General features: G+C 35.4%; 1 protein-coding gene and 1 long non-coding RNA gene across 2 annotated transcripts; one reads left to right on the top strand and one right to left on the bottom strand.

Moving 5' to 3' along the window:
• The first annotated feature begins 700 nt into the window (after positions 1–700).
• On the top strand, positions 701–18,388 carry LOC121250708 (14-3-3-like protein GF14 kappa). The gene is made up of 5 exons (XM_041149898.1): positions 701–715; positions 13,132–13,641; positions 14,662–14,784; positions 16,810–16,926; positions 18,125–18,388. The coding sequence occupies exons 2-5, from the start codon at positions 13,156–13,158 to the stop codon at positions 18,143–18,145; spliced, it is 747 nt and encodes a 248-aa protein (XP_041005832.1). The 5' UTR covers positions 701–715; positions 13,132–13,155; the 3' UTR covers positions 18,146–18,388.
• On the bottom strand, positions 8,154–19,893 carry LOC121250719. Its single transcript, XR_005937842.1, has 3 exons — positions 19,761–19,893; positions 17,940–17,947; positions 8,154–8,164 (listed from the first exon to the last, which is right to left on the bottom strand). It is a non-coding gene; the product is annotated as an uncharacterized LOC121250719 (long non-coding RNA).
• Positions 19,894–20,724: the final 831 nt, after the last annotated feature.

A 20,724-nucleotide genomic window follows, 5' to 3' on the forward strand; every position in this document is an offset into this window, starting at 1 on the left:
AAGAAATGAGCTAAATTTATATATTTTAAGATTGTATTTAGCATTACTTAAATAAAAGACACTAATCTAATTCGTTGAGTGAATATATTTAAATTAAGATTGCAACGTCATCTTTTGTAAATGAAAGATTATGGATTTAAATTTTTATTGGTACACTATTAAGGGTAGGAGATGCATGCCAATCATCTCTACATATCGACGCCTTAACTCGAGAGTATTCTTATAAGCCTTTTAATTCTAGTCGTTTCATTGTCCCTTAGATGCTATCAAATAATTGATTAAAAATTAAAAAAATAGTTTTATTATCTTTAATGCCATACTAAAAACGATCAAATGTTCATGATTAAGCAGCTTACTAATAGCATGTAGATCCCCATCTACACCTTATATGAACGATATTATTGCACAATAAAATTGTGGTACCGATCGAACTTGAAATAATCGACCCGCTATGAAATGGGTCGAAAACGAAACTAACGATTTTATTTTGAAATGTATTGATTTCGGTTGAGTTATTACCTGATACCTAGTTAGTTATCCAAATTATCTAAACCATATGTTAAACCGCATCATTTTTATTTACCCTATACTCATCCCATTACATACTTTCAATTTTGATTCTCGTTGATTTCTCAGTTCACATTAAAAATTTTCAGGCTTCTAGTATGTCTCTCTCATTCTCTGTAGTTGTGTCTTGTTCTCTCTCTCTCTCTCTCTCCATTCTCTTATGGCAAGTTCTTGCATGCTTTCTCTCAGTCTCTATAACTACAAGGCTTGATGATCATTGATCAAAAGTAAGAATTTTCTTAAGCTAATTTCAGCATGCTCTATAATTGATGCATCAATGGCCCATGTAAACCATTTTTGGATGATTTTGGTTTTAACTGATTTGGTGGATTGATTTTGTGAGGTGTTAGGGTTGAGGTTTGTATGGTGGTTATTGGATTTGGAAATCTCGTGGTTTGTGTAATAAGCCTAGGGCATGGTTTTGAGAGTTATTTACCAGGGCTATGTATTTGTTGGAATTTATCAGTTTGTTTAGGGTAATATTGTTTATTTTAGTTTATATATTTAGCCGTTATCATTTTGGGTTGTAGTTATCAGTTGAATAGGTCTTGGGCCACTGAGGCACTTGGGTCTAGTTAAGGGGCAGTTGTTAGTCCATTTAGTTCATGCTTTCTGTTTGTTTAGCTTAGAAGTTATTTTATGTCTCTATTTAATGTATTGATGCATGGAATGAAATTATAACATTTTGCCCAGAAACTTGAATTGTGTTGGGGGGATTTTGACTCCTCGAATTGCTAGTACATTTTCTATCTTTTTACTATTAAGTCCATAATAAGGTGGTCTCAAAGCCGCGTTCTTGTGGCATGGCTGAAACCTAAGGGTACTCACAATGCTTAGTTGGTGGAAGCAGCAACCACTTTAAGATGGGAGACATATTCATTGAAGGAGGAGCAGGGGAAGCAGAGGGCCTTGATGTAGACGGCTTTTCAGCAAATTAGCAATTTAGCTGCTAGTTATGAGAATTTGGCACAACTCTCTTTCAAAACTCACTCGGGAGAAGTCTTACCAATAGAGGACAATCTTAAGTTGAGTGCCAATCTATTGTTTGAGAGCGAAGGTGGAATCCAAGCTTGTACTCTTCACTTGGGCATTCCCCATTTTGTTGGAATCAACCCTACTGAGTGGATTTTGAAGGTACTACAATTCTTTTCATATTGTCAAACACTAGAAAGTTACAAATTGCATATTTTCATATGGAGGGAAGGCACTGTCTTGGTATAGTCGGTTAATGGAATCAAGCCCATTAGCTAGTTGGGAGGAGTTTGTGATTGCACTGAGAGTTCATTTTGGGCCTTCATCTTATAAAGACCCTGTGGGGGCCTTCCCCAAATTACAGCAAACTAGTAGTGTGGAGAATTATCATACCAACTTTGAGATCTTGTCTAACAAGATTACAAGTCTTATTGAGGAATTCCACATTATTAATTTTTTGAGTGGGCTATGTGATGATATGGAAATCAAAGTTTTGAATTCCGTTTCGGTGACCATTCCGGTTAAGGCACTAGAACGGAATATTTCGGTACCGGTACGTTTTGGTGTACCGTTTCAAAATAGACGTTATATGAATAAATTATATATATAATAACTATATTCCAAAATAAAATCAATACAAATCTTAAAAGCATACATACTTGATAAACTTAATAATACTTCTCAATACTCAATACAAGTCTTAAACACACATTTTTATAAAACTCAATAAAATATTATAAGTTCTCAATCCAGCTATTAAAAGAAATAATCATTCATCTTCATCAATAAGACAATAAGGATCAACATACGTAATGTTATTCAAAATATTTTCTTGAATGTCACCACCATCATCATTAACATCAAGACCAACATTATCACCGTCTTCCAAATTTAGTGAGACTAATGGCTCCTCAATACTTCCCCAATCTAAGTCTTCTCCATCAATAAGATATATTCTCCACCTACCCATTCCTCCATCAAGTCAATGTTCTCAAAGTTGATTGGATCCAGAGCATCTCTTCCCCATTTTATGTTTCTGCCAAAATAAAAGTCATATATAAGTGAAAATGTTACTTATTTTTCAACAGTAAAAAACATTATTTTTGAAAAATTTTACCTCTCACATAGTTTCAAGTTATAATGAACAAATACTAGATCATTCAAACTTTTATGCTCTAATATATTCATCTTCTTTGAATGAATAAACTCAAATGTGCTCAAATTTCTTTCACAGTCAATTGCACTACAACATTGACTTAGTATGCGAATTGTAAACTTTTGAAGAGTTGGAACCTCATTTTCAAAATTAGTCCACTATGCAACTATAGCAAAAGTGCAATTATAAATTATTATTTAAACTAAATAAAAGAATTAAAATATATTTTCACATTATTTAACAAAGGATATTGAGGTTACATGGGCTAATTGTTTCACGTTGATGAATTGCTAATTGTTTTGCTACAATAGACACATTGAGTACTATTTCTTGCCCCTGGCACTACGCGTGCATGGGCCCATGCTGGATCCTCTGATCTAGCAAAAGCAAGTGCCGTAGATGTAGCATTGTTTGATTGACAACTAGACATTTATATACTCCTACATAATGATAAAAAAAAAAAAAACAGATCATATCAAGAACCAACAATGAGTATATCTTTTATCTTTTTTGTATTTAAAACTTTAAGCATACTAAGTTTCCGAAATTGACTTTTGATATTATTGATTTTCCTGGATTATGAGTATTCAGGCGAGTCATAATCAAATACTATAAAAAAATATGAGTATATCTTTCCTAACACCAATTAATTTTAACTACGAGGCAACATTTCAAGCGTCTAAAATTCTAAATCGATCAAGGGTGCATTCAAAAGCATTTAGACAGCTCTTAGTGGAGTTCAAAACTTTAGAGTAATCAATTGTGAGGATCACCATGAAAACCAGTAAGTGCTTTCCCAAATCCCAACACCAACATATTTTCAAAATCTTCATTTTCCCAAACATATTTGACCAACCCAGTACTCAATCATTCGTGCCCACCCACTACATCACATATGGGGACCACTTTCCATATATTTTAGTAATTACTTGACTTTGATCCATTAGAGACTGTTAGTTGGATGGGAGTCCTTTAAAGTGTTTGATGGGGTTGTAGAACTATAAAGCAGGTAGAACTATAAAGTATATACCTGTACGAGTTTTGGATTTGGAATGGAATTGTCGCGTAGAGGACAAAGCAACAGGAGCTGCGACTTGATGGAGCTACGATGTGATGGAGTTGTGACTTGCGATGTTGTGGAGTTGGCATCATCGGATTGTGGACAGTGGAAATTGATGAAGGGTTTTCAATTTTTTCTTGCTGAGACTCAGATGAATTCGTAAGGGGAATGGGGAGAATCAGAAAAGAAATAGAAAGAAATGAGAAAAAGTAGCTAAATTATGAATATACCATGAGATTCAACATATTTACAAAAAAACCATCTTATATACAATTTTGGACCGAAACCCTTATTCCAACTAGAATTACGAGATCCGGTCGAAATGTATCAAAACGAGTCGAAACCATTGGAATTTAACCCGGTACGGAATATATAGTTGCACAGTTTCGATTACTATTCTAGAACAGAAAATTCCAATTGTTCAGAGCGGAACGGAACGATTTTCAAAACTTTGCTACAAATAGTGGTGACTATGTTCAAGTCAACCCTACTGCTGCTTTTGGACTTGCTTGGCTACAAGAGGAAGAAGTTTGGATAAGGAATCAAAGTCATAAAGCCCCTACCCCCCATCTTATACCCTACATAGCACCCACTAAACCCCACATACCCCGCTTTCCTGGCCTAACCCTGTTATAAGGTTATCAGCACCAGTATCACTTCAACCTATAAATCGCTCATACCAATCTTGGAATCCAACTTATCCCATTAAAAAATTACAACCAACCAAATGCAAGAAAGGAGGGAGAATGGATTGTGCTCTTATGGTGATGAGAAATACCAACTTGGGCATAGATGTAACAACCCTAAGTTTTACCTACTGGAAGGTATGGAACTAAAAGTTGAGGAAGAGGAAGAGGAGGAATAAGACAACCCACCACCAGAAGCTGGTTTTGGACCAGTAACTCAACAAGTTGAATTATTGGACATCTCAATACATGCAATTGCAGGTGCTTCATCTCCCAAAACCATGAGATTGGAGGGGAAGCTGAACCAGCAAATTATAATTATACTTATTGATATAGGAAGTACACACAACTTCATTGATTTGAATGTAGCTAGAAGTGCATGATTACCAATGGAAAAGAGTCACATAGTAGTCAAAGTTGTCAAAGGGGAAACCCTCCCTTACCAATGTTACTATAAGACAGTTTCACTCAAATTAGATAACTATGCTTTATTGGCTAACCTTTATCTTTTAATATTGGGAGGTTGTGACATTGTGTTGATAGTGGATTGGTTGAGGAGTTTGGATACCATTCAGTGGAATTTTGCATATCTCAACATGAAGTTCTCTCTTAGTGGACAGGCATTATTACTGCAAGGATTAAAGTCACCAGTGAGCAACCTTGATGAGGACTAGAAAATTGGTCAGTAAGGCAACCATGATAAAAGGCAGGGCTGGCTTAATACATTCCGAGGCCTAAGGCTAAAATTTTGATGGAGGCCTTATATTATATTATATTTATTTTTATTTTTACATTATATTTTTATTTAGAAATAATTGTTATCATTTTGTAAAGTAAAATTATTGATTAATATTTTATATCACATTTTCAATTAATAACTGATTTTAATCTTTATTAAGAAAATTTTGATTTAGAGAGAATTTTATTAAATCTAGTTTTACAAGTACTTTAGACTCTTAGACACAATTATAATCATTATTGTCAATAAAGTTCTATAAGCAACTTACACATTTGGAAAAAAAAAAAGGGTCCTTACCTCTTCAAAGAATTATACAAAAACATTTTATGAATATTGAAAAATTAAATTTTGCTATTTATAATTTTCACATTAATTATATATTAAATTAATAATGACAAAAAAGAAGTGTATTCTTGGAGAATAGATAAAATAATTATTATATATGATACTCTTAAAAACTAATAATGATATAATATCTATTTGATCTTATTTATATTCTCATTCTCATTGAGTTAATTTAAAATTTTTATTAAGTATATAATTTTTTTTTTAAAAATTCTACTTTATATATATATATATATATATATATATATATATATATATTTGGGGGCTTCTTCCATTATGGGCCTTGCCTAATGGAAGAGCCGGTCCTGATAGAAGGAAAAAGAGTTTGGCTTCAACTCATGGAAGCAAGCAGTCCCAAGATAACTTACATGCAATGTTTACTAAAGCCACTGGGTTACCCCTACCAAGGAGCCATAATCACCACATCGAGCTTCAAGAGGCAACTAAAACCACTTGTGTGAGACCTTACCGGTACCCTTATTACTGGAAAGAGGAGACTGAAAAGCTAGCTCAAGAGATGTTGCAAGCAGGAATCATCCAACTCAGTCAAAACTCTTATTCCTCACATATCCTCTTGGTAAGGAAGGATGATGGCAGCTGGCGCATGTGTGTGGACTACTAGGTTCTCAATAAGGATACTATTAAAGATAAGTACCTCATTTCTAACATAGATTAGCTATTAGATGAATTATATGGTGCTAAAATATTCTCTAAGCTCGACCTGCGATCGGGTTACCATCAATCAGGATGAAAATTAAAAATATACTCAAAACTGTTTTTTATACACACGAGGGTCACCATGAGTTTTTGTAATACCTTATGGGCTTACCAATGCACCATTAACTTTTCAAAGGCTGATGAATGAGATTTTTAGACCTTCTATTAGAAAATTTATTATCATGTCATTTGATGATATTCTTGTGTATAGTTAAACAGACATTGTTTGGATTCAGAGATAAGTTGAAATGGTTTTAGATGAGTTGAATAAAATATTATTAGAATATTATTTTTAATATTATTATTGTTTTGAGATTTGAAAAAGTTGAATTGTTTATTATATTTTGTGTAGAAATTTGAGAAAATTGTAATAATTAGATGAGATGAGTTGATGTGAATTTTGAATCCAAATGAGGCCAAGTGATCACTTGGGACATTTAAGGGTAGTTTTGAAGACCTTACAGAATCATCACTCATCAGCTCATTCGGATCATGTACATATCATTTTACACATACATGGTGACCAATATTATAGTAGAGGCAAGAAGTTATTTAGGTTTGAAGCTATATGGGTAGACCATGAAGATTGTTAAAGAATAATTGCAGAATCTTGGCGTAAATGTCCTATTAATGTAGATATGAAGAGGGTGATAGACAAAATTTCAGCTAGGGCTGTAAAATAAATTGGAGAATTAGAAAATCGGCCTGAACCAGCAAAAATCAGTCATAACCAATCCGGTCTCATTTTTATGTTTTCTAGGATCGGACCAGACCATACCGATTCGCATATTTATATATTTTTAATTAATTTTTAATATTATATATAATTTTTATAAATTATAATTATATATGAAATAATGTTAAATTATAATTTATAACATAAAATTTTAATCTTAAACATGATCATTTATTTGATCATATGTTTTAAATATAAAATATATATTAATTACATTTTATGGCTTAATAAATTCTCAACATATTTCTTTTGATAAATATATTAGTAATACTAATATATATTAGTATATTAATTACTATATTATCACTAACATATAGTAATAGTACTATACCAATATTATTACTATATACTAATAGTATTAGCGTATTACTAATATTTATATATATATATATATATATATATATATTAATATATATAAGTATAAGAGATCAGAGATTTAATATATATTAAAAACAAAAAAATGGACCGAACCAGATCGGAACTGGTAAAAACAGAAATACCAGTTTAGGAGAGTAACCGGTGTTGTACCGATTCTTGAAAATGCAAAACCGGTGTATGCCGGTTCTGTCCCAGCAACTAAAAGTATGGAACAAAAGAACATTTGGATAAGTCCACAAAAAAATCAAACAATCGAGACATCTTCAACAAAATCCAAATGTTTGACCCTCTATGCTTGAGAATAGAGGAGCATCAGAATACTAGAAATACTTTATATTGCTGGTTGGAGATTGAGGAGATACTATAGAGATAAAGATCAAAGGCATTGTGGCTCCAATTTAGGGACCAAAACACCAAGTACTTTCACAAGAAGACATCTCAAAAAAAGAAAACAAATTTTATTACTGTGCTAAAAGATGATGAAGGGTTGTGGCAAGCTGGGGTAAGAAGAGATAAGGTTATTATTTCCAATCCTTGTTTGATACATCCACACAAAGCAAAGATTTTAAATTCCTTGATGGTTTAAAAGGTAGAATTTCTGAAGAAATGAATAGAGAGCTCACCAAGAAATTCACCAAGTATGAGGTGACTACAACTTTGAAACAAATGAATCCTACAAAAGCTTCAGATTTTGATGGCATGACACAAGTTTTCTTCCAAACGTATTGGCACATTGTTGGGGAATCAGTTAATTCTGTCGTCTTGCAAACCCTTAACAGTGGTACTTTTCCTACATCTCTCAACTTTACTTTCATTACTTTGATTTCTAAAAAGAAGAAACTTGATAGAATAACAGATTTTAGGCCTATAAGTCTTTGTAATGTGATTTACAAGCTGATTTCTAAAGTGTTGGCTAATAGGCTTAAATTAGTATTTCAATCTATTATTTTTAGTTTTCAAAGTGCTTTTTTCCAAGGTAGGCTAAGTACAGATAATATCTTAGTAGATTATGAGAGGATTTGTTTTTTAAGAAAAAAAGAAAGGGAAAGACATGTTATATGTCTATTAAGCTGGACATCAGTCAAGCTTATGATTGTTTGAAATGAGATTATTTAGAAGAAGTCATGGTCAGAATGGGTTTTGAGGCAAAGTGGATTTAGATTATTATGCTTTGTGTTAAAAGTGTATCATCTTATGCATTGATTAATGGTGAACCTAAGGGCCTATTTACTCATGCCAGAGGAATTAGACAGGGGGACCCATTGTCCCCATATCTGTTTTTGTTGTCTACTGAAGGACTGATTTCCTTCCTACAACAAGCTAAAGCTAAAAAATAATTATCTAGAATAAAGATTTGTAAAGGAGCTCCGAAATTACTCATCTTCTCTTTGCATAGGACAATGTCTTATTTTGTAAGCTAACAAGCAGGAGAATGTGAGAATACATAAACTTCTTGAGATTTATGAGAGGGCCTTATGAAAAAGAATTAACAAATTAAAGACAGCTATGGTGTTTAGTAGGAAAGTTGACAGGGAGGATCAAGAGGAACTCTTATCCTTTTGGGGTGTCCAAAATTTTCAACAATATGATAAGTATTTAGGACTGCCCCCACTGGTTGGTCGAACTAAATATAAGGCCTTCTCAGATATTAAACATAGAGTGTGGCAGAGGCTTCAGAGTTGGAAATAAAAGTTGTTATGCCAAGGAGGAAGAGAGATGTTGATAAAGGCGGAGGCTCTCTTTATACCCACTTATTCTATGAGTTGTTTTAAATTGTCTAGTATTCTTTGTAATGAGTTAGAGTAAATGATGGCTAAATTCTAGTGGGGATAAAAACAAAAATACAAAATTCATTGGGTTAGTTGGAAGCAAATGTGCAAGCCAAAACATGTTGGTGGTATAGGTTTCAAAAATCTCAAATCCTTTAATGATGCTCTTCTGTCTAAATAGAGATGGAGAATCATGAATGTAAGAAATACATTACTTCACAGCATTTTTAGAGTTAAATACTTTCGTGATGGGAATTTCATAGATTCAAGGATTTGACCACAATCCTTCTTATGTCTAGAGAGGTATCTTGGGCGGCTGGTGGGGGGACGAAAAAAGAGATGATCATTGGCTGTAGATGAAGAGTAGGCAATGGGCAAACTATCAAGATATGGACTGATAACTGGATTCCTGGTTTAGAAGCCTACAACATTGTTTGTAGGAGGGGATGTCAGGGACTTAAATGACACTGTGGATAATCTTATTGATGGGCATAAGAAGATTAGGTTTGGATAGTGAGTTGAGATGAAAATTAAAAGTTGAATGAAATATTGTTAGAATATTATTTTTTAATATTATTATTATTTTGAGATTTGAAAAAGTTGAATTATTTATTGTATTTTATGTAGAGATTTGTGAAAGTTGTAATGATGAGATGAGATTGGTTGAGAGTGTTTCTCAATCCAAACCTAGGTCCCGTTTGGATTCGGAAAGTGTTTCATCTCATCTCATCATTACAACTTTTCTAAATTTTCACACAAAATATAATAAACAATTCAATTTTTTTTAAATTCTAAAATAATAATAATATTAAAAAATAATATTCTAATAATATTTTTTTTTTCAACATTTTTATCTTTCATCTAAAACCATTTCATATCATCTCTGAATCCAAACCAACCCTTAACCTAAATGATGGGATGTGGAAAAGGTGAGGACTCTACTACCTCCAGCTACTGCAAATGAGGATCTGAAGATCCTACTTAGTTCAGGTGAAAATGAAGACACTTACATGGACTCCTGAGCATAATGGCATGTTTAGTATAAGGAGTGTTTATAGATTTTTCAGAGACATGAAGCAAGAGAGTATACAAGGAGAGAGTTCTAATGTTGGGAGATAGAAGACAATTTAGAAAAAACTTTAAAAATTGTAGCTTCCAAATAAAGTCAAAGTATTTGTTTGGAGAACATGTAAAGAGGGGCTACCAACAAGACATAACTTAATAAAGAGGAAGGTGATCAATGATGCCAACTGCCAGTTATGTAAAAAATGCAATGGAAGATACGACACATACACTTTGGTACTGTCCTACATTTAAAAACAGTTGGAAACAACACCTTCCTGCACTATAAATATCTGAGTCTAATTATGATTTCGTAGAGATTGCCAGCCAGGTCAAGGAGAAACGTCAAAGAAAAGATGTGGAGCTATTCTTTCTTATAGCATGGAGTTGTTGGTACAGAAGAAACCATCTGGTTTATGAGTAGAAGACCCTAACACCTGATCATGTAATTAGCCTTGCTCTTGCTTTTTACAAACAAAATTATAAAGATCTAAGAGGAAGGCCTATCAAGATGAACAAAAGCTACTGCAGATGGGAGCCTCCACCTCAAGGGACTATGGAGCTTAATGTGGATGAAGCTAGTTTGCTGAGCAACACAACGCTTGTGTAGGGATTATTATTAGATATGATAGACGATCATTAATAATGACAGCTAGCAAAATGGAGAATGAGATTAATGATCCTATTGAAGTTGAACTACTAGCAATACTTCGAGGCTTACAACTAAGTGTTCAGTGTTCACTCAGGAATAAAAGATATGATAGTAGAGAGTAATTATCTGATATTAGTGAAAGTGCTTCAACTCACAACAAATTCTATGTCTATGTTGGGCAACATTATAATTTATTAAAGATGTTAGAGAATTGATGCAAAGATTCAGTAGCTCTACTATTCAACATGTTGGAAGAATGAGAAATGAAGCTACTTATAGGTTTGCAAAATTTGCTTGGAATGTAACTAACATTAGTATTTGGTGGGGATCTTTCCTTGGTATTATTGCTCAGGTCATCCGGGCTGATAATCAGTTGTAAGCTATTTTTTGCAATAAAGCTTCATTTTGCTATATATAAAGAAAACAAACTTAGGGAGTAGAATGACAATTTCTCACACAAACTCCAAACTCGACATTTACCTATTATAAAATTTATTTACAGGAGTCAAGTTAGGGTCTTTGACAGGAGTAGAACTTTGTACACGATAGTTAGAATTGATAATTTTTACTATATTTGTGATCTTGTTAGAGATCAACATGAAATTAATAAGTTTGTATTGAGAAATTTGCCCAATTGAGTTGGATTAGGATTGACTTCTATATCACACAAACTAACTTAACATGATCAGACCCAACAAAACGTCGTGAATTGACAATCTTATTAACTAGTGCAAAACATTCGGCGTGGAAATTGAGCAGCTCAATCAATATTGAAATTTTGGGCCTTTATAAAAAGGGAAAAACTTAGAACCGGTCGGGTGAGAAATCCCAATTTACACTGGCCAATATAATCTTGACATATATGAGGTTTATATATTTTATGGTGGGTGCTAATCTACTGAAGCAGTTCTCATCCTTTCTCTATATTCTCCCCGCAACTTCTCCTCTCTTATTTTCCTCTCCCTTTTTTCCTTTTCTCTTCTCTACACAGTACCTCTCTTGATTCTCCTCTCCTACACCCTCTCCATTTTCTCCTCTCTGTCGAGTGCTTTAGGCTTGATTTGGACAATGAAAATACCTAAGTATTGAGAATATTTGTGAATAATAATAAAAAATAAAAAAATAAAATATTAAATAATAATAAAAAGTAGGTGAAAAGTAATGAATAATAAAAAAATAGGTGAAAAATAATAATAAAGTAAAGAATAATAGTGAGAGTATATCAAGTACTCTCACTATCCAAGATATACTCTCACTATCCAAACACACCCTTAGACTAACAGATGGTGGGCTATTAGCAGGTAAGTGAGATACATCAATTGTATTTGAAACCAGCAGATGATTTCCCTCAATCATAACCTTCAAAAATATCGAGAGTGGTGGGTGAAAGATTGTTTCCACTCAAATCCAACAACCTTAACGATTTCAATTCAGCGAAATAATTTTAGACCATTAGTGAGTGCGGGGTTACCGATGAGTGCAACGTTTGTCTTCTCGGTCTGCTGCACAAAAGCCACAGAGGCCCTTGTGATTCCCACACCATGTTTCCTCGTATAATTATGAAGAAAACCTGGTGTCTTAAGGCAGGGCAAAGAGAACCCGGAAAAAGCCTCCATTGAGAGAGAGAGATAGAGAGAGAGAGGGGCAAGGGAATGGGTTTTGGCCTACCGTCAAGAGAGGGAAGTGAGAAAACGGAAGAGAAAGAAAGAAAGAAAAAACTGTGTGAATGACGATTCTCTACATATGATTCTATTCTTCAATTTGCTACAATTCTTACGTGTCATCTCATTATTTATAGATGTAAAATAGAGAATTTCACCCATCCGGCTGGTAGCCACACCCTTATAAAAATCCTCCGAAAGGTCATTCGGAGTATTAAAAAACTTTGACTTTGGACCGTCCAAGTGGAATCTGACGCTCATCCATCTCAGCTTCTATCCCGTTCTCATAAACATCGACCAATAAGACGGCCTGAATGATTACTCCACGCGCGCTGGTGCACTGACACCACGACACTCGCCTATATCAAAATCCCACGCCGGCATTCCGCCACAGTCCAATTGATCTCCGTAATACCCAATGTGATGAGAGAAAACGACAGCGTACCACACACCTGAAAGGACATTATATCCTATCCCTTTTCCACTCGTTTCCATATAAAAGCGAGTAAGGTCTTGTTAATCTCACCCACGATTGTGCTAATGCTCCTCATAGTCTCACAAAATTCCGAAAGCCAACCCATACAGCCACCTCTACAACCTTCCGTCCAAAGCTGTTCAAACTGAATCTCTGCTCTCTCTCTCTCTCGTTACTCCTATGGCTTCTTTACTGACTAGGGAGCAGTACGTGTACATGGCCAAGCTGGCGGAGCAAGCCGAGCGCTACGAGGAAATGGTCCAGTTCATGGAAAACCTTGTGACTGGCTCCAACCAGGTCGCCGAGCTCACTGTGGAGGAGCGCAACCTCCTCTCCGTCGCCTACAAGAACGTGATCGGCTCACTCCGGGCAGCTTGGCGCATCGTGTCCTCGATCGAGCAGAAGGAAGAGGGCCGCAAGAACGAGGAGCACGTCGTCCTCGTCAAGGACTATCGGTCCAAGGTCGAGTCGGAGCTCTCAACCGTCTGCGCTGGGATTCTGAGGCTGCTCGACTCGCATCTGGTGCCGTCGGCATCCACAGGGGAGTCCAAGGTGTTTTATCTGAAGATGAAGGGCGATTATCATCGCTATATGGCTGAGTTCAAGGTTGGGGATGAGAGGAAAACCGCGGCTGAGGAGACTATGCTGGCTTACAAAGCGGCTCAGGTTTTAATTAATTAATTTATATATCTTATTGAGCTTAAATTGTTTACCGTTGTGTCGCATAGAGCCATAGTAGTGGTTGATTAGATGAACTGATTAGATGAACTTATTATTTAGCATATAGAATTTCATATGTTTTTTGAGTTTTTCCTCAACAAATTTTCAAAACAGTATCCATTTTTTTTAATAAATGTCGAGGTAACTCCGGTTCTGTTCTGAAGATGTCCGGGAAGTTGTGCATTGAGATTTCAGTATGAGCTTTGCTGTTTTTTTACGTCGGGGTCTCAAGTCCTTGAAATGGTTATGGGGCCCTTTTTCGTTCCAATTAATGACATGTGAGAAGATTTGTAGGATTTGTTTCTCCATTTGCAAAATTAATAATGAAGATCCCGTTATTAAATTTCTATATATTTCTAAATGAGTCCCAAATTTTTAGATTTTACAAATGCCAAATAAATATTGAACCCAGAACCCTTATAATTGTAAAATCTTTCAGCTAAACATATAAGGGATTTTGTTTATTGAAGGTGAAATAAGACAACTCATCCTACTTCTGTACTTAGATATCTGAAAGTCACGGTGGTAGTCCAGTTTTATGAAACAGCAGCTTATCATGTCCATGGCATTATCTACTAGAAGTGTAAGTGTTAATACACTTTCCATCAAGTAATAACCAGCATTTCAAGCTTAGTGTTGTAAATTAATCAACTGACTTCCTGCATCAATTACTTGACGTATCTACATTTTCATTCAGTTGATATTCCGCATAGATCAAAGCCTCTGCGTATCTCCATTGATAAGCCAGTTCCTTACTTTTCACTTTGTTGAGTGTTCCTCAATTTCTCTCTGGTTGGTTGTTCTGTAGGGTGCTGCCTATGCTAGTTAGTTTTTGCTCACAAGGGAAAGTCTACTTTATATTTGGAAAAAAAAAGATTTATCTTTGTACTTCATCTTTTGATTGAAAATATTTCATTGAAGACTTCTCTCATTTATGTGCTTATATGGTTATTTATTGGTTTCAAGGATATAGCACTTGCAGATCTTGCTCCGACACACCCTATAAGGCTGGGGCTGGCACTTAACTTCTCTGTCTTTTACTATGAGATCCTAAACTCATCAGAGAAAGCTTGTGGCATGGCAAAGCAGGTTTGCTTCTCTCTTCTGTACTACATGTATAGTGGACAAGAACAAAACATTATATATGTTTTGAAAAGTAGAAGAAAATTATAAGCTATAGATGGACCAGAATGTATATAAGAATTTTGTAGACATGATTAGGATTGGAAAGCTCGAGCTTGTGAATTTCTTATGCTCTGCTTCACAATCATGATTATGCCTTTGAGCCATTTTACTAGTTGTCTCTTTTGTTTCCTATCCAACTTAATAAATTCATCCATGTGCTTGGCTGCCTTAGCAAGCTTCATTTCCACTTTAGTAATTTGCTGATGGTGCTATGTGCATTGGTTTTTTTAGTCAGTAAACAAGATTTTTATTCATGATATAGATAGACAGTCCAAGTACACAGGACATATACAAGAGTGACATCTAAGCATGAGCATCCATTGATACAAGAAAATCATGGATATTTAATCCATTAAAATTTATTACAAACGGCCAATGGAGTACGGTATTACAAAAAAAGTTTAATTAAGGGCTATTTTGGGTAGTGGAATTCTGCTATTCATTATTTTATTAATACTTTTCACCTACTTTTTACTACTATTTACTACTATTCACTACTATTTAATATTCTATCATTACTTTTTCACTACTATTCACATAATATCTGAGATTATCTCACTACCCAAACGCAACCTAAGTGTGACTAGAAGTGCGAAATTAATATTCGGAGAGAGAGGACTATTTGAATGAGATTTATTGATAACATTATTAACAAAAAAGGAAAAAAAATCGTTGAGATTTAGGATTGATGGGATTAATGTGACTTCAGGTCTGGACCACCTTTCCTAAGTAAATCTGTATCCATGTTTCATTCAGTCCTAACGATATGGCCCACTTGTGGATCAGTTTCAGGTATCTGTCCACAATTCCAAAGTGTGATCGAGATGAATTCAGGAAATGGGATCATCATGGCCACCATAGGATCTTTTGCTTTTGTCAGTTCCATTTTCTTGAATTTTGGTTCAAATTAGGATTGGGTCTTATTCAAATTGAGCCTTGGAATAACTTCAAGCACATGAGATGTTCCATGAGTAGGAGACGTTGAACCAGATCAAATGGGATATCAGCTTAGAATTGCTACATTAAAAGGCATAGGGAAACACTAGTGGAGTTTCAATCTCAAGCAGAGGTGGGTCACGAATTACTGGAACAGGATACACTCGTTTGCTGGTGGATGTATGTGCTAAGGTTGGTTGGTCAGTAAGGAATTGGAATGAGGGTTATGCTGGTAATGAAGGGTTGTGGGCTATTATTCTTTTTAATTAGGGATGTGGGTTATATCAACAAGGATTTTGGGAGACTTAACATCTTGTGGCAGATCGCATGATATCACTGGTTTTATCTGTTTGAGGTATTCCTGGCGGTAAGAAATTAATTGAAGATATAATTTCGGTAACATAAGGATAAAAAATATATCATTCCGGTTTGATATAGAACTTATGAAAGATCACTTGTTGACTGGCCCCTTTAGTGGTCTAGTTGAAGTTATGGAATGTAAGTCAATTTTCTAAAATGTCATTTATTATTGTATTGGGGTGTCTCTGCGTTCTATTTAACATGGATGATTAAAATCAGTAAAGGAAAAAACCATAACAGTAAATGTATTGATTCTGTGTTGTCAGGTTCTGGCACATTTAGTATAAGTTTTTGAACTTGCCTACTTTTATCTAGAACTCCTTAGAAGGGAAGCTGAAGTCTATAATGAGTCCCTCAGTTGCTCTGGAAACAGCAACCAAGTGAAGGTGCAAGTAAATTTATGATCTGATTATTCAAACACCCCCCCCCCCCCAAAAAAAAAAAAAAAACCAAAAAGAGTATAAAAAAATAGCTGCATTATGTTGGTCTACGGAAGATATGGATGCACTGTTCTTAGATACTACTTCCATATGTTACTAAGTTGAAAGTTTACTACAGGCTGATGTGGTGATTATCTGTTTTAGTTGACCTTTTTGTACTGATTGGATTTTTGAACCTCTTCTTTGTCCATAGGCCTTTGAGGAAGCTATTGCTGAGCTGGACACATTAGGCGAGGAGTCCTACAAGGATAGCACTCTCATCATGCAATTGCTGAGGGACAACCTTACACTTTGGACTTCAGATATGCAGGTGAGCACAACTTGAAGTTAGACGAGACTTTGGTCATTCTGACAAAACCCTTGAACATTTTTTATAGCATTTAGAAGCACAAATCGGGCCTGTGAAGAGATACAGAATAAATAATTATGGAGCATCACCAGAATATGGCTCTGGAAATTTAGAAAAAAAATCCTGATCATGTTTGCAAAATATTGTTTAAATGCAATGGAAAAACGTGATAGTCTTACTAAAGGTCCTTTGTACAGCAAAACTGAATGGCTTCAATCTCCAGTGTCCTTGGGATATCCTTTTGAGTTTGCAGTAACAGTAATTTCAAATTTGGTGTGGTGCTGTTTGCCCAAAATTGCTAGTCAGTCAGAGCATTGATGTGCCAGAGCCAATGGTGGCTCAAATTCAATTGGGTTAATCCAGGTTCCTTTGTGTGTGTGAAGGATAATCAATCAGGCGGTTTGGAGAAGAGGAAAAGAAACTTCTCCGTTGGATTCCACCTGCCCATATTCAGATCCTTGTTATGGAAACTACTGCTAGAAAATTTCAATGACATTGCTTTCATTGTAAATATATGTGAATTAAACATGCTGGAAAAAAAAAAAAAACAATTGATAGTAAAATAAATTGAGTGAGCTAATTCTGAAACTGGAAGTGCTGAATCAAAAAAGAAGTTAAGCAGCCAGGCCAACTGGAGAAGTCAAGGAGTAAATACACCGAGTATAGATCTTTTTTATTCTCCCATCAGTATGGCCTTCTTGTTGTTATGCAGCTTCAGGCTTTAGCTGTCAGACATGTGCACCTTCTCGCTTGGTTGTACTCATATAGGCCCATGCTCTTTTCCCTTGTTTCTCAACTCCTGTTCTACATTTTTCATATATCTCCTTTACCTTGTGACCCAGTTTCATCCTGTCTAGCTAGTATATCACCATTCACACTGTCCTGGCCATGTTTCACTATTGGCTTCATGGTGTCTTCAGCCAAGGCTGGGGGATTACCTTGCTTTTGAATCCAAAGCTTTTAATTGGTCTGACTGTGAATCCTTCTGATCCTTGATTGTTCTTTCAAGTTAGGATGGTTACTGTGTCTAAACCAATATAGTGCAAAACAGCATTTACTTCATTTTAACATCCCAGCTCATGAAGCTAAATAATCTTCCTCATGGTGGACTCCAAGATATGAATTTTGCTAAACTGCTACACTTTTGGGGTTCATGCAGGAGCAGATCGATGAAGCATAAGCAGTGGAATATTGTGCTCCTCAAGGGAGGTGGGCTTGAATGTCATAAATTATCTGTAATCTGTGTAATGCTGATCAAATGCGTCTTCAAATGCACACCATGTACTAATGATAAGTTGTTGTCTATCCTGTTTAATTGTTTTTTTTTTTGTAATTTTATGGCTTAAACTGACTCATGATAGTTATTTTACTCTTGTTCTACTTTCATTTTCTTAATGATAGCAAATGCCTCTAGTTGTATCAACTTGAGGTGTGTGATTGACTTTATGGAAGTTAACTTCTGATACCCAGTTGAAGGATTTCCATTTCCCATACTAAAATTGTCTGTAAGAGAGTACTTCTAAAATATGTTTCTTTACTCAAATGGTGATACTTGTTTCCTGTAAAGCTGGTGTATCCTACCTGAAAACAGCTTAAGAGGTTTTATTGGGCTTGTTTTTACCACCTTGGGCTGGGCGTCACTGGGTTAAAGTTTATTTCTAGGATCCAAGACCTCATGCTGAGTATTGCAAATTCAGGTAATCATCCTGAAGTCTCTGTGCCGTATTGTAGTATTGAGGTATTGAGGTACCGGACACAAGTTTGGAAGTCAAAATGCAAGAGGCCTAGTTTAACTTCATTCTTTTGAAGATGCTTTCTGGATCTTACTGTATATTTTTTAGAACATTTTGGATTATTGCTAGAGGCATTGCTGACACTTTTGTTAGCACTGTTCCTACATGTTTTGCTATGACAGGGACATGTTTTGCTGTGAAATTTGAATTATAGATTACGTAGTATTTGGCAAATATGATTCAAATTTCTCAGCAAAACATTGCCGTTATATTTCCCTACAGAATAGGTGCATATGGGAACAGTGCTAACAAAAGCTACCAAAAGTGTCAGCAATGCATCCAGCATTAACCCAAAATGCCCTCGAACTTGACATTCATTATTACCCATTTTATGCAAATTGGTAACTTACAAAGAGGTCATTAAAATCCCAAGGAGCGAGTCTTTTTAACTATTGCTAAGATTTATGCTTGGATTAAATGGTTTAATTTGAATTATTAATCTAGTTTATCTAACCCATTCAGTATCCTTGTTCCCCTTTTGTTTTATTTTGTCACACCCCCTTCCAAATTGCTAGATCTTAAAAAGACTGGTTCTGCACTAGGGTGCAACCTTGAGTTATTGCTGCCCGGCCAGATGGCCTGAAGTGTTGGTGGCATTTGTTCTCTTCATTTGACAAATAGTATGTATGATATACACTTTATTCTCATAATTGCATTAATCCCATTGTTACAACTGCTTTCTGTGAGAAAAACTTCCTTTTCGAGGCAGTGGGGTCGCTTTGAAAGGCAAACAGCGAGGCTGACCGTTCATTATTTTCACTAGGAACTTGAACCAGTTCAATTATAAAGAATGTGTATATTATATATAAGTGGTCTACTGAAATCCACTCGATTATTGATGTTATATATAAAAAGATTCCGACCAAGTGTCATCTATAGTCTTCCGAACACTCAACTGCTACATTCATTTTCCCTGTGAAGGCCCAGAACATTCTTTACAACCCGCAGTATGTCAAGGAGGTATAGACACTAAACAGCCCCTGCAATAAAAAACCCTTTCACAACTTTAGTTTTGTAAAATTAAAATAAAATTTTCAATGAAATGATGTGATTTCATTAGTTTGATTGTAAAACTAGTTGTAAAAAAGATGTGGGAAATCTTGCATGCTAAAAAACCCGTAGGAGCAAAACCAACCAAGAAGGCTCGGGAGAAGTGTTGACGGGGCTGCTGCAAGGTCGATCTATATGTAGGGAGTTGTCTGCATGAGTGAGACTGGGATCAGGACGATGCATATTGAAGGATCATCTGGCAAGAAACAAAACAACAGGCAGTATAAGAGACATCACTCGCTAACGTAGGCACCCAGCAGGAGTTGGTGCAGACTAGACTAACTCCATTCCCACAAGCAGAGCCTTAAACTCATCCAATCTCTCTACATCTTGATTATGATATACCATAGGGAAATGGCTCTTGATGTCCATTTCAGTACAAGCTGGAAAGGAAGAAGGAGACATCTTTGAGATTGACAAACCCACGAGAGTGGCTTGGGCGATGGTATAGTGTTCTTGTGTTCATCCATGAAAGTAAATAATAAATAAAATATAAATGAGAGCGACATACAAATTTGTGGTTTGGATAAAGCCTATGTTTACATGGTGTTTGGAGAGCAAATTCACTATGCTTGATGATTTGTACGGTCTCTTATACCTTCACGTATCTCTCAGTACAATAGAGGTGGGGATCCTCTTGCCTATAGGAAGGAGATGATGCATTTGGAGTCTCCAAGATGAAGATAGAAGAGGCCTCGAGAAGTTTGTGGTGTCTTGTAGGGAAATCTCCTTTTATCGAGTTCTCCTGGGAGTGGTTCATCTCTTGTCAGTCTTATGTCCCTATCATATTTTCCCTTTGCGTGTTTGACTTAACTTCCCTTACCTTTCACCTCTTTCAGCTTTTGTCTCTTCCTTCTCTCTCTTTTACTTTTGATGATGGTCACAGGATAAGTTGGGCTTAGTTTATTTTATTCCC

Source organism: Juglans microcarpa x Juglans regia, chromosome 1D (assembly GCF_004785595.1).
Source record: "Juglans microcarpa x Juglans regia isolate MS1-56 chromosome 1D, Jm3101_v1.0, whole genome shotgun sequence".
NCBI lineage: Eukaryota > Viridiplantae > Streptophyta > Magnoliopsida > Fagales > Juglandaceae > Juglans > Juglans microcarpa x Juglans regia.